Raw genomic sequence first — 15,000 nt, forward strand, 5'->3', positions numbered from 1 at the left:
ATAGGAGAAGGGTGAGACCCATAGGCATTGGAATGTCCTCCTGTAACAATGTAGGGAAATAAGAATCAACGACTGAGTTGAACTGCATCAAGTTGTCAGATTGAGGATTGGGAGGCATTGAGACCGTCTCCATCCTAAGCGTATTTAATAAGCCAGCTGGGTTTTTACCTATAGTGAACAGTAATTAAATTGTAATTGAACATACAGAACAGTAATTCACATCGTGTACAGCCTTTTTAGCTGCTGTTGCATCATTGGTTAGGGGCATGGCTATGCCGCTGATGCAGTGCCCCTAATACCAGTACACTGGTGCTCATTTCGCCGACCTTGGAAGGATGACAGGCTGAGTCAACTCCCTGGTGTTAATTCAGCGGCCCACAGGGCTCGACCTCAGGACCCTAGGATCCCAAGCCACCACCCTAACCACTAAGCCAACCCCAGGTGTGGTAATGAGGTGAGGCAGCCAAACAAAGAGAGATAGAGGAGAGGGATGTTGCCTCTCCAAAGGCCCAACTCCAACTGCTGCGCATTGGCCCAGTCACGGCCCTTGTAAACTCCGGGTCCGCCTTTGTAAGTGGCAGGTCCCAGTATTGACCGCTGCCTCTGTGAATCACCATTTTCCAGGCTGCCCCACCTTGTGGAGCGGCTCCAATAAAAAGTCTTACGCCCCTCTCCAGGGCTTCACAGCCGACCCTGCCACCCATGGCTTGAAGTGCGCTGGCCAAACAGTCCATAATGCTGTTCTTTGGAAAGTGCAAGTGCTTTCCATGTGCTTTTGATGTTTGTGCCCTAGTCCTCACCTGGCCTCGCCTAAAAACAGGGATTCACAACCTTGATTTCAAACCACAATCTGTGTTATGCCATTCCAATGGCCTAACCAATAAGCCACTACTGTACTCGATGATCCTCACGCCGTCAGGTAAATATGGCTGCTGAGGCAGTTTCATTGGCTAGCAGGCACAATCCTAGATCGGTTGCCTTTCCGACACAAGATATTTGATTGGCTCACTTTTCTCAGCAAGCTGGAACTCATTTTGGGTATCTTTTTCATTTGTATCGAGAGCTGCACTTCAAACTATTTTTTCTGTCATTTCTTTAGCCTGCAACCAAATGGAGAAACATTTTTGATTTGAAAACATTTCTCCCATTTTTACTCTATCTGCTTTGCAATTAACACTCAGTCCCTCATCAGTGCACATTTTACAATACAACTTACCTCGAGACAAACAGCGAATACAGGGGGGAAATCTAACCAATGCATGGAACAAGCTATTCTTAATTCAAACCTACCTATGAATCGCCCCTATCCCCCTTTCTACAGCACCTTGGGCCCCTGCCAAAGTTCTCCGTTGGGAACTCAAGATTCCAACTTTAACATTTACTGTCATACAGCGAATTATCTTATCCGCTAAAGTAGATGGGGCTGTGGGAGGTGAGCCACAGCTAACCTTATCTATTTTCATTACTGTACGACCCTCTGGGTTTCAATAAAATGCAAAATGTACAATAGTTCTATATACGAAAGGTTTTTCATCATAATTTTCTTCCACCATCTTCTACAACACTGTCCTGGGCAGGGAGAGAAGCTGGCATCAAGACGAAAGCAAAACAAACATGCCTTCATTTTCCACAATTTAACTTGGTAAATTAAAAAAAAAACTCCCATCTATCGATTCAGGTTGAAGTAGCAGCTGTAGAACCGACCTACACGTGGACAAGCCATGTCTCCCAGTGGATGTCACCTGCTGCAGCCGTCAGCTGAGCCCAAAACCCAATTTGAAAGCTACCTAGCCAATTTCATGGGCTACTTGCCCTTCACAGCACATATCAAGTCACATGTGACCGAGTGGAACATTCTCATAACCGCAGTGGGGAGATCCTATGTTGTGCCGTTGGGGGTGTAGCAGTGTGTGCATGCCGACAGTAAAACAAAGTACCCAAACAAATGATTTCCTCGGGACCTTCCCTTGACCTCCCACCACCCCTCCTCCCCCACAACAGCTCATTTATTTGTACAGCATTGCATCCTATTCCTGGTGTTGGCTTAATGGTTAGGGTGGCGGGCTTTGGATCCTCGGGTCCTGAGTTCAAATCCCACTCATCTGTTGAATTAATACCAGGTGGGGTTAACTCTGCCTATCATCCTTCTGAGGTTGGCAAAATGAGTGCCAGCTTGCTGGTATACTGTGTCGGAGTGGCGACCCGCCCAGGATTGTGCCCAATAGCCAAGGAGACTGCTTAAGCAGCACCAACGCTCTGCACAGAGTAAGGTCCCAATCTCCTCCTCCTCATTGCATCCTCAGTGCATGTTTTACAATATGACTTACTTCTAGACAAAGAGCTAATACAAGAGGAAATCTAACCTCTGTGATCACATGGACCAAGCTATTCTTAACACAATCTATCTATGCATCCCTCCCCACACCTTTCCACATAACATCTTTAAACAGATTTCTAAATCCATCAACGACTGCCTTCAGCTGGATTTGAAACCACAATCTGATATGGCATTCTAATGTGCTGACCAATAAGCCGCCAATGCACTAAATGATCCTTCTCACGTATTCAGGCACGTATGGCTGCTGAGCAGTTTCATTGGCCAGCGGGCACAATCCTGGACAGGTCACCTTTCTGACACAAGATATTCGATTGGCTCACTTTTCCCAGCAAGCTGGAACTCATTTAGCAGACCTTTTCAGTTGTATTGAGAACTGCACTTCAAACTGTATTTTTGTAGCTATTTATTTAGCCCACCACCAAATGGAGAAACGTTTTCGATTTCAAAACGATTCTCCCATTTTTACTTGAAATGTATATTTCGGAACTGGCTACACCTGATAAATGAACAGCAATTGGATGGACCACATCATTACCAGTAATTGAAACCTGGTGTTGGCTTCGCGGTTAGGGAGGTGGCTTGGGATCCTAAGGTCCTGAGTTCATGCCCTGTTGGCCGCTGAATTAACACCAGGGGGTTGACTCAGCCTATCATCCTTCCAAGGTTCGGAAAGATGAGAACCAGTGCAGCAGCCAGGAGGCTGCACATGAAGGGAAGGAGTATCGAAGGATTGATTAAATTTGGTATTGGTGTGGCACAGGCATGATGGGCCGAATGGCCTCCTCCTGTGCATAAATTCCTTGTAAATCCTTGTAATTAGTCCAGCCAATTCCTGTTCATTTAGCAGGTATACCCAGTTCTGTGCTGCATGCTCCCATACCTGACCTGACATCATTATGCATCAGTGTTGTGGACATCGAAGTGTACTACAGCTCAATTATTTTGATTTACATTTACCACCCATGTATTAAAATGTTTTATTTTTTTGTTCACAAGGATAACAGACCGAGTCAACCCACCTGGTTTGATTTTGGCAAGGCTGGGACTTGAACTCAGAACCTTAAAATCCGAAACTAACCACCTTCACAATAAGCCACCAAACTGACCACTTCACTACCTCTGATAAGAAGTTTAATATTTCTCTGCACTCGATGGAAAAGGATGGAAGAATTGAAGATGTGGTGCTGTAAAGAAAATTAAATACTTGTAATACACACACATACACACACCTGTTTTCAGTCCAATCTTGCAAAATTTATTTCCAACAGAAAATATAGCCATAATTAGGTCTTCATAACAACCGTAATCGGCAAAATGGAAAAAAAAAATCCGCAGTGATGCAGTCACCGAAATGGCATGGCAACTTGTGCTCGGGAAAAAGATGAGACCGTGTAATACAGCTTTTGCTGCAATGAAAGTGCAACATTAATATGTTATGATAATACAAGATAAAACAGCTGGACTTTTGTAAATTATCTCAACCTGTTGTTCATCTCCATTGCTACCCCCCCTCCCCCTTTTGCCACCCCTTTTGTAAATATCATGATTGGTCAACACTTGAAAGTTCAACTCCAGCTGCTGTGATGGTAAAGCTACGCTGATAAAGCAAGCCCCGTGGAACATGAAAGAGTGTCAAAAGAAACTGTCGATCATCTCCAACAGATCGTTCGAACTGGAAGCGGTAAGATACAAGGCAGTTCCACCCTTTGCACAGGTAGACTTTGTGCGGTCCACTGGACCGTGTCTGAAACAGGCTCTGAGTAGTAGCAACGACTACAACAGGGTGAGCAGCTGCAAGACGACCCAGGAGTGAGCAGCATCGTTGTAGTGTCGTTATATCTTGGCTCGCACCAGGAGCCATGGCTGGAGCATGGTCCATCCAGTAGAAAGCAAAGAGACCATCGACTGCAAGCAGACGAAGGCGAGGAAATGCAGCCGCCCCTCCGGCCTCGAGTGCACTGAGTGTGAGCAGTAGTTGTGAGCTGCTGTGGCAAGAGGCAATTGAGAATCGGGTGAGACAAGTGCACACATCTTCTTCTCTTGGTTCCTTTGGCATTGCATAATCTCCTACTCCTCCTTCATTCAGTGGTGGGCTAGCATGTTGGGCTGCTTGCCTCTTCAGCATCTGTTCTAGTAGTGCCACAAAACGCAGGAAGTCAAAGCGCAGGTCACAGTCTAGCAAGACAGCATGTGACTCCAAGCCACCAGCATACCGGGGCAGGATACAGCGAGCAATTAGTCGCAGCAGCATCTCTGACTTTCCGCAGCCTTCTGGACCATGTAGCTCAACTACATCACCTATGGTAGAGGAGAGGTCAGCGAGATGCATTGGATTTTGCCAATTGAGGAGGCAATAACGAACATGTTAAACAGTGTGGCAAGCAAGGTGTGACTGAAGATTCGAGTCTTAGCTCTTGGTCAGAATGAAAGAACTATAACGATGCAACTTACTGCTGGGCCCCATTGCTATGATGCAGGGAAATGCTCAAAATGACAGCCACACCCCATGGCTGTTAACAACGTCTTATCGGCTTTCAGTTCATAAAATCTGTTGCTTAAATTGTCCGCCAAAGCAGACACACATACGCCTTCATGAAGATTAGTGTTCCACAACAAGATGCATTACTCTGCTTTCCATGAACATAATTTTAAATTTTTTTTTTGTATTTCATGACCTCCACCACCGAAGGTGGACGGAGGTTGTGTTTTCACCACTGTTTGTTTGTCTGTGAGCAGGATATGTCAAAGAGTTGTGAACGGATTTGGACGAAATTTGGGACAGCTTGGGTGTGTACCAAGAACGAAATGATTTGATTTTGTTGAGGATCCAGATCCGGATACTCGAATATTTAAGTGATTCTTCACTGTTGAGCGAATGGGCCAAAAACGATATATAGCACGGTCTCAAAAAGTTGTGGGCAGATTATGACAAAACTTAGTGGATGAGTTGGGTATGTGGCAAGAACGAGCCAATTAGATTTGGGTGAAGGTCCGGATGTGGCCTATCACTGGGATACAAAACATGAAATGTTCAGCCTGGTGGCAGTATGTGCTCTACCGAGTGTAATTCTAGTTTTTATTGTGTTCTCATTTACACCTATTGTGTGGTGTAACATCATACTGCAGAGGAAAGGAATGTGGGATCCATACAAGAGAAAATCAATTGCTTTACACCAAAAAGAAAAAAAAGAGAGAGAGAGAGCAAGAGCCACGAACCACACAATGGTGCTTCCTTGGGGAAAAGTTCAGTGTCAATAGGGATCACGGCAGGATGTCCACCTGGCATACAAGCTTGCTGCCCCGACACAACATTGAAAGGACAGTGAGCGTGTTCGGTAAGAACATTCAATAACATTTCAATAATGCACACCTTAACAGCAGTCTTCATGCTAAAAGATGTTCACAAAAAAAATGTCACATATCACCTTAACCTACCAGATGGGAGCACTTGACTTACCTCCACATTCTTCTGTGGTTCCATGTTATTGGCTGGTTCATGTGCTCTCCATTGATTCTGCAGTATGCCTGTGAGAATGGTTCAATACCAATTGGAACATCTTTACGGGTTGCACAAAAACAGCCACTTTTTATGTATTTTCTTCAGTGTTTAAAAAGTATTACATGTATCTTTATTTTGTTGAAATCACTGGATATTATCAAGCATTTGTACCTTGAAGTCAGAGCAATAGCACAAGTACATAATTACCCCCGTCACCGAAGGTGGATGGTGGTTATCTTTTCAGCCCTGTCTGTTTGTTTGTTTTTTTCTGTTAGAAGGAGATCTCAAAAAGTTATTGATGGATTTCAGACAAAACTTAGTGGACAGGTTGGGTATCTGCCAATGACAAATTGATTTGATTTTGGTGAAGATCTTCTTGGTTCCTCTGACATGGGCTCCATGTTGTCTGCTGCATCTGGATCTAGATCCGAGAATTTAATTTTTTTAAGTGCTTTTTTGGCATTGAGAGACCGGGCCAAAAATGATATATTGTTGTGGGCCAGGGGTCGGTGGCGAGGAACGGCCGCCAGGTGGAGCAGTAGAGCCGTCTCCCACCGAACACCCGGAATTTAGGTCGTGACTCTCGGACATCTCCAAAAGTCACGGGTAACTTAAGGACCGTGATCGCTAATTCTCTGACGGCGTGGGGTAGGGTTAATAGCCAAATTTCAATATACCGAAGTACCCACATCGTCAAATTACCGGGGAAGTCACACCCTCGACGGACTTTGTCGAACCGGGTCGCTCTAGCGACCTCGGTGCGGTGTAACCGAGCTGAATTACCAAAGTCCGTCAGTCCAAACGGCAACTTACAGCCCAATCGGCTTACTGGTTCTCAAGCACGAACCGTGCTGGTTCAATAATAGAAGAAAACACGGGCAACGAACTGGAACATTTAACAAGAGGGTTTATTTATAAGGGAGGCAATAATTGGGAAGGGAGACACAGAGCAGAGTTACAACCGAATAAGCAATGCTAAATAATGTACAATAAAAAGAAAACACTTAAGCAATTCTACTTAAAGACAGGGCCCACTCAGACACACACACATGCACCCCAAAATAAATGGACCTCAATGGTCTTTATTCAGCTTAAGAGGGAAGGGGAGCTGAGGGTCAAGGTCTGGTTGGTACCTGTCCGCCTCGTGCGGTCTTTACCGACCCGTGCTTGTGGAGCTCAGATTCCGTGGAAGGAAACGGGATCCTCAGCTCGCTCGCTCCCACACAACCCGCCTTGGTGGGACTCGAACCCACGCCTCCAGAATCCAAGGAGCGACTTGGCCAGCCGCGAACGACGATTGGTGACCCGAGCACCACGAACACAAACACCAACCAGGACGAGCGCCAACTCCGACCAGCACGACCATTCACCAGAAGCCACAAACTCAACCAGCACGAACCAACCAACTTCTCTACCGCACGAGCAGCTCACGACCTTTTTCTTATCCCTCCCCCTCGCGGGGTGGAAGGTCTGCTCCGAGGTAACTCACCTCTGGATTGGTCGGGGGCGAACATCCCATCTGGCTGGGCGGGGCCGCCATGAGGTAACTCGTCTCCGGATTGGTCGGGGGCTTCTGAGGTACTCCTATCTCTCATTGGTTGCGAGGCACACCCATCTCGCTGGGTGGAGGCGACCTCACCCCGCCTATGCCCGTGGCCCCGGACACGTGCGTAATGGGATGATGGAGCGAAGGGGACATTTAATGTAAAAAACCTGACTATAAAGAAACCTGCAGTGCACACATGAAATTAACCCATTAGACAGGACGGGACCCTGACTATAAACACATACTTATCGAAATAACTGAACTGCGGGGGCTGCTGATTGTCTGTGTGCAAAAGGCTTCCAGATTCGTAACAATATAGCATGATATTTCAAAAATTTGTGGACGAATGACAAAACTTGGTGGATGAGTTTGGTCGGTGATGAGAACAAGCCAATTATATTTTGGTTCGGATCCGGATCCAGATCCAGATCCAGATCCGGCCTATCAGTGGGATACAAAATGTAAAATGTTCAGCCTGGCAGAGGTATGCGCTCCATCTATTGTCATTGTAGTTTATACAGTTCCTCTGTCTGTCGGTTCATAGCAAACAAAAAGAGAACAAAGGTTTTAGTTTTGCTAGCAGAAATGACAATGCAATGAACATGCCCCGATACATGACTTTCAAAATGACATATGAATGCTAACGAGGCCTTTCGCACATGCACTATGTGTGTTTTCAGTGATTCGCTTCTACTAGCTCAGGCACTTTTAACCTGCCGTTGCTAGTGCGAAATCTGTGAGTGAAATAACGTGCTCTTTTTAACATAATTTCAGCATTTAAATGAAAGTAGCAATTTCAAAATAGCACACGCCTGTCCAATGCAGGCCTTTCACCGGCCCATATTGTCGGGAGTTTGCAGTATGGGCAGCTCCCCGTTTAGGGAGCTGAGACAGTTATCCGAGTCTTTAGTTGTGCATAGGCACAGTCCTTTCAATCTGGTACTTTTCCAAGTATTTTCGGCATCTTTCAGAAGCTTTGCGAGCCATTTTAGGTTGCAATCCTCATCTCTAAAACACACGACATACTTTATGGTGCCCTGAACACCACCGTTTCTCAGGGTTTTCTGCGCATGCACACCGAACATTCTGGGGGCGGATTGCATCACTTTGAAAGGTACACATGGCAAGATGTGACCACGGCTACTTGCTTGAATAGGACGTTAGGATATACAAGGAGTTATGTTACTCGTCAAGTTACTCATCTACGTTCTTTTCATGTTTGTGATTTATTGCTATCAAATTGGCATGTAAATGGTCATTTTGAAACATGCTGCTCTCTAGCTCCCTGACTGAGTGGTTCCCCCCATTGCTACCTTTGACTTAAAGTCTCCTTTAAGATCCCTTTAAAGACCCCTTTAAAGACCCCCTTCTCCACTCAAAAAAAAGTTTGGGCCTTCTCATACCAAGGACTTCAGCCCGACTTGACTCATCCCGAGTAGGAATGACATGACATCATATAATCACACCGTTTTTATCGACAGCCGGAGAAAACATTTTCTCCAGATATCAACACATTTCCTTGACAAAGTTATCTTTTAGGGTAAAGGAAGATGTTTTTGTTCTGGTTGTTGTTGTTGTTGTTGTTGTTGTTGTTGTTGTTGCAATCATGCAAAATAAACTGTACTCGGCTTACACATTGTGGAACAACACTTGTTCCACGATAGTTCAAATTCATCCAGCCTGGTGCTCAGATAACGGCCCAACCGAACACAATTCAACTCAAAACATTCACAACGGTAAAACGCTTGGCCCGACTGGGCTCGAGCCAGCGCTGGCCAAAACATAGGTCGTGGGAAAATGGGCAAAAAAGCTCCAAAATTATTTTCACATGGGATTGGGACATGCTCCAATCAGGCTGGATTTTGGCAAAGCAATCTGATAAGTCGCTGATATTTTAATCCTGATGTTGGCTTTTACCGTTAGGGTGGCTGCCTTAAGATCTTAGGGTCTTGAGTTTGAGCCCCTTCCATGTCAATAACTAACTAACACCAGGTGGGTTGGATCAGCCTGTCATCTTTCTGAGGTTGGCATAAACGAGTACTGGCTTACTGGAGACTGGGGGCACTGCATCAGCAGCAAAGCCACACTTCCAGAAATGATGCAGCCAGCAGCCACAGGCTGCATATGAAATAATAAACTGAAATTTTAATTTTCCCCTTCTTCTAACGACCAGTACTTCCACAGAATGTTTTTTCTAAGCTCACTCTCAAATAAAGTTCTTCCATGGAATGTTTGTTTTCCCAAGCTCACCCCCACAGAAAGCCAATTGAGGTTTTACAGAGAGCCGCAGTGCCGAATTGAAGGTCCCGCATGTACGCTTTCATCAAATGTGGAACAAAATGCATCGATTTACATCACTGCTCCATCAGACACGTTCCCGATTCATTGCCAACGTGTTGCAAATCAGAAGTCAAAACTAGAACGGGCACTCATAGAGCGCATACCTTCGCCGCCACTACTTTTTTTGTTCTTGGTATGAGTGTGGGGAACTGGTTTCATATGAATGGTGTTATGACACAAACCACATATCTATAATGTCATGACCCCCCCCCGACTTTCGGGGGCTACGGACTAAACAACAATAAACTCACGTCGTTTTGGCGAGTCTTCACTCGCAAGCTCGGTGAATACAACGTTTCAACAAGAGAAGGTAATCTCGTTTTCAAGGTTGTGACCCCCCTGACCTTTGACCCCTAACCGGTAACAAGAGTATGGGCGTCATTGGGTCATATTGCATATCGCAAGATGAGGCGTTGAATTCTGAACATTTTGGCGTTAGTTGCATGCAAATTGAATAAAAATTGACCGTGTTATCGTAAAAAGACGATTTTGACCTTTTCGTGACCTTGACCTTGACCTTTGACCCGAACGATCCCAAAATCTAATCGAATGCTTCCTGGCTAATAACCAATCATCCCACCAAATTTCATGCAATTCGGTTTAATACTTTTTGAGTTATACGAATCACAAGATTACAAATAAATAAATAAATAAATACGCGCCGACCAAAACATAACCTTTCGCAGAATGCGAAGGTAATAAGCAACTTAGACTATGTACTGGGGTGTGTTACTGTGTTTCATTTCTAATCAGCTTGGAGAGCACTCGCCACATGGTTTAAACACTCAAGCAAGCACTCCTTTGAAACGTTTGATAAGGAATGGCTGGCTTGGCAAGTGATAGCAAGTTTATTACCTCCGTCACCGAAAAGTTATGGATGGATTCGGATGAAACTTGGCGGACACCTTGGGTGTGACAAGGAAGAATTGATTCAATTTTGGTGAAGATATGAATGCGGATCCAGATCTGATAATTTTTAAAGTGATTCTTCACCACTGAGAGATCGGGCTCAAAAACGATATCCAGCACGTTATCTCAAAAATGTATTGGGCCAGATATGTTCTCGTGGATCAGGCATTACAGGGCGGAGGTACGCGCTCTACCGAGTGCACTTCTAGAACGCACCCCACGGGTAGTCGAGCTGATGCAGTTCGATCCGAAATCCAACACACCGAACCAGGTCTTTGTTCTCTCCCCTCAGCCACTCCTCAACCACGAAATTTGAAACACAACACAATTTATTGCAAACTGTTTCTTCATTACTGCCTTCGAGGATAAAAGCTGGACTGCTCCTGAATCGTCAGGACCATAACAGGATTCTCCTTTTAATGCTCAGTGTGCCTTCTTTCTGATTTATTAATATTCCTGAGCTGAACATTTTCTAATGTATGTAATGTACAAACCCTTCAGAAAGTATTCACACCCCTCCACTTTTGTCACATTTTGTTGTGTTCCCGCCAGAATTTAAAATGGATTTAATATAAAATTTTTGTCAACGATCCACACAAAATACCCCATAATGACAAAGTGAAAACATGTTTTCAGAAATATTTACAAATTAATGAAAAATGAAGAGCTGAAATGTTTTGCATCAATAAGTATTCAACCCCTTTACGATGACACTCCAAATTGAGCTCAGGTGCATCCCATTTCCTTTGATCATTCTTGAGATGTCTCTACAACTTGATTGGAGTCCACCTGCGGCCAATTCAATTGATTGGACATGATTTAGAAAGAAACACACCGTTCTTTATGAGGTATCATAATTGACAGTGCATGTCAGAGAAGAAACTCCACCATGAAGTTCAAGGATCTGTCCATAGAACTCCGAGATAGAATTGTGAGGAGACATAGATCTGGGGAAGGTTACAAAACGATTTCTAGAGTGTAGAATGTTCCCAAAAGCACAGTGAGCTCCATCATTAGGAAATGGAAAGATTTTGGAACTCCCCAGACTCTTCCGAGAGGTGGCCGTCCGACCAAACTGAGTAACCAGGCAAGAAGGACCTTGGTCAAGGAGGTGACCAAGAACCCATTGACCACTCTGACAGAACTACAAAGTTCCTTGGCTGAGATGGGAGAACCTGCTGGAAGGAAAACAATCTCTGCAGCACTTCACAAATCTAGGCTTTATGGGAGAGTGGCTAGATGGAATCCACTTCTGAGAAAAAGGAACATGACAACACATCTGGAGTTTGCAAAAACGCACAAGAAAGACTCTGAGAGAATGAGGCAAAAGATTACATGGTCCAACAAGATGAAAATTGAACTCTTTGGTCTTGATGCAAAGGGCTACGTCTGGTGGAAACCGAGCCAAGCTCATCACCCATCTAACACCATCCCTACCATGAAGCATGGTGGTGGCAGCATCATGCGATGGGGATATTTTTCAATGGCAGAGACTGGGAGACTTGTAAGGATAGAAGGAACAATGAATGGAGCCAAATACAGGCAAATCCTTGAGGGGAACCTGCTTCAGAGTGCAAAAGTCCTTAGACTGCAGTGAAGATTTACGTTCCAACAGGATAATGATTCAAAGCATACAGCCAAATCAACACTGGAATGGCTTCAAAACAAGAATGTGAAAGTCCTTGATTGGCCCAACCAAAGCCCAGACTTGAATCCCATTGAGAATCTGTGGAAAGACTTGAAGATTGCTGTTCACCAACGCTCCCCATCCAACTTCACGAAGCTTGAGCAAATCTGCAAGGAAGAATGGGAGAAAATCCCCAAATCCAGATGTGCAACGCTGATACAGACATATCCAAGAAGACTCAAAGCTGTAATCGCTGCCAAAGGCGCTCACAAAAAGTATTGACTTGGGGGTTGAATACTTATTGACACAAGACATTTCAGCTTTTCATTATCAATTAATTTGTAAAAATAAAAAAAATAAAAAGTTCTTACTTTATCATGGGATATTTTGTACAGATCAGTGCCAAATTTGTTTTTTTTTAATTGTTCAAATCCATTTCAAATTCAGCCTGAAACACAACAAAATGTGACAAAAGTCAAGAGGTGTGAAAACTTTCTGAAGGCACTGCATTTCTGAAGCACCTTGCCTTTGCAAGGAACTTTGCTTTCCTTGTCTTTTCGGTGCAAATTTTCCTGCAGAAATCAAAAAATTGGTAAGAATGGTCTCCGAGCTCGTTTTGTAACAAAGCGGCAAAAAAAAAACAAATACACCCGTGCGGGAGTGACGGTCATCTCTGCGAGAAACAAGCATGAGTTCCTGTTACGAGGGTGTAGTGTTCTCGGGTCAGGAGGGATTTTTGGCCAACTTTGAAATCACGTGACGCGAAAACGAAGCGAATATCGAAAATCCGGCCTGACAAAATCTAGATATTGTCCCATAGATTCATATGCCACAATTAAATTCAAGATAACTTAAGAAATGTAGGAGGAGATAGATTTTGAAAATCGTCATTTTACAACTACATGAAGCAGTTTTCGCAAAATTCAAAGTCACGTGACGTGTACGTATTCGAAGATATCGGTATTCTTTCGAATGGACATGAAAGACAACGTCAGCTGCTATGCAATGACACCATTCACTAACTTTTACCATGCCCAGGAGAGAATATATAGCCTCCTGAAGGTAGGGCAGGTTTTGCAAACTTTGAAGTCATGTGATGTGAAAACGAAAGCGAAATTCGAAAATCCGTCCTGACCAAATTTAGATATTGTCCCATACATTCATATGCCATAATTAGCCTGGTGTTGGCGCAGTGGTAAGGGCAGCGGCTTGGGATCCAAAAGGTCCTGAGTTCAATCCCCGTTGGGCCACTGAATTAATACACCAGGGGGTTGACTCAGCCTGTCATCCTTCCGAGGTCGGCGAAATGAGTACCAGTGTACTGGGCCGGTGTATACCCTGGTTAAAATAGGTATACCATATCCCTGTGTCGTAAGAGGCGACCAGGTTTGCGTCAGGAAGGGCATCCAGCGTAAAACATGTGCCAAATCACTATGCGGATCATACGGATGATCCGCTGTGGCGACCCTGAACGGGACCAGCTAAAAGAAGAAGAAGACATTCATATGCCACAATCAAATTCAAGATCGCTTGAGAAATGTAGGAAGAGATAGATTTTGAAAATCGTCATTTTCGCATTTTTTGCCAACTTTCAAGTCACGTGACACGAAAACGAAAGCGTATATCGAAAATCCGGCCTGACCAAATTTAGATATTGTCCCATAGATTCATATGTTACAATCAAATTCAAGATCGCTTGAGAAATGGGGGAGGAGATAGAATTTGAAAATCGTCATTTTCGCAACTTCAAAGACCTCGTGACCTTGACCTTGACCTTCGGTGACCTTGAAAGTCATACCATCGTGTACGTCTCATCGACCTCTATCAGGATCACTAATGACCAGATCTCCCGCTTCAACTTCATTGTGAACGGACGGACGGACGGATCGTCACCTCTCCTCTCAACACTCATATTATTAGGTCATGCTCGAAGAGATGACCTAAAAAGGGGGGGAGAAAGAAAACTACATACGGTGAATAAGCGGTAATAAAAACTCAGAGAAAGGTGAGCCTTGCACAATATACATATGCTTGAAAGAGGTGCTGAGGGAGCATACAAGAAGGACATGCCATGATGTAAGCTTCGTTAACGGACGTAGTAAAATATTAGCAGGTAGCACCATATGGGCAAGTCTCCAGGCTATAATTGCCAGTTCCTTTTACAATTCGGTGAAATGTACACAGCAGACTATTGCAGATGGGAGGGAGATCCAGAGGGCAGTTTCTCTTTCCAGAGGGCCAAATGAAGCTAGAAGTAAAGAAGGAATCCGGATTGCAATGCACGAGATATTGTTGTGGGCCGGGTATCGGCGACGAGCACGACCGCTAGGTGGAGCAGTAGGGTCGACTCTACCGAACACCCGGAATCTAAATCGTCACCCTCGGACAACTCCGAGGGTACGGGTCCCTTACAGGACCGTGAATCGTCAATAAATCAACCACGTGGTACAGGGTTATTTGCCAAACTTCAAAATACCTTGAGGCCCACGTGACGAACTACCGAGTATTCACACCCTCGACGGAACTCGAACGGGACGAGTCGTTTCCGTGCTCGACCCGTGCGTAACCCGAGCGGATGGTTACCGAGGTCCCGTCAGTCCAAATGCACACAACTCTGGCAACAACAGCCTTCTTAAATTCCCGAACATGCACCGTGTTTAACCAATGAAGAAAACACAGAAACGAGCTGATACATTTAACACGGGATTCATTTACAAAAGGGAAAGGGGAGACACAGCATA

The 15,000-nt window shown here is 44.6% G+C and overlaps 1 protein-coding gene across 3 annotated transcripts in view; it reads right to left on the reverse strand.

The window, feature by feature from the left end:
- Positions 1-3,570: 3,570 nt before the first annotated feature.
- The window catches only part of XRCC2 (X-ray repair cross complementing 2), a 15,221-nt gene continuing 3,791 nt past the window's right edge, over positions 3,571-15,000 (reverse strand). Inside the window, exons 2-5 of one of the 3 annotated variants that reach the window (XM_085892898.1) lie at positions 5,796-5,863; positions 5,555-5,633; positions 4,453-4,636; positions 3,571-4,320 (exon numbers count right to left, since the gene is read on the reverse strand). In XM_085892898.1, the coding sequence (XP_085749024.1) occupies positions 3,879-4,320; positions 4,453-4,636; positions 5,555-5,633; positions 5,796-5,819 (729 nt within the window). In that variant the 5' untranslated portion in view covers positions 5,820-5,863 and the 3' untranslated portion in view covers positions 3,571-3,878. Of the gene's footprint in view, positions 4,637-5,554; positions 5,634-5,795; positions 5,864-15,000 lie in introns of all 3 variants that reach the window. The other 2 variants (XM_085892897.1, XM_085892896.1) reach the window with 2 other exon arrangements.

The sequence above is a fragment of the Eptatretus burgeri genome, chromosome 8 (assembly GCF_056783735.1).
Source record: "Eptatretus burgeri isolate ZD-2024b chromosome 8, Ebu_testis_v1, whole genome shotgun sequence".
Classification (NCBI taxonomy): domain Eukaryota; kingdom Metazoa; phylum Chordata; class Myxini; order Myxiniformes; family Myxinidae; genus Eptatretus; species Eptatretus burgeri.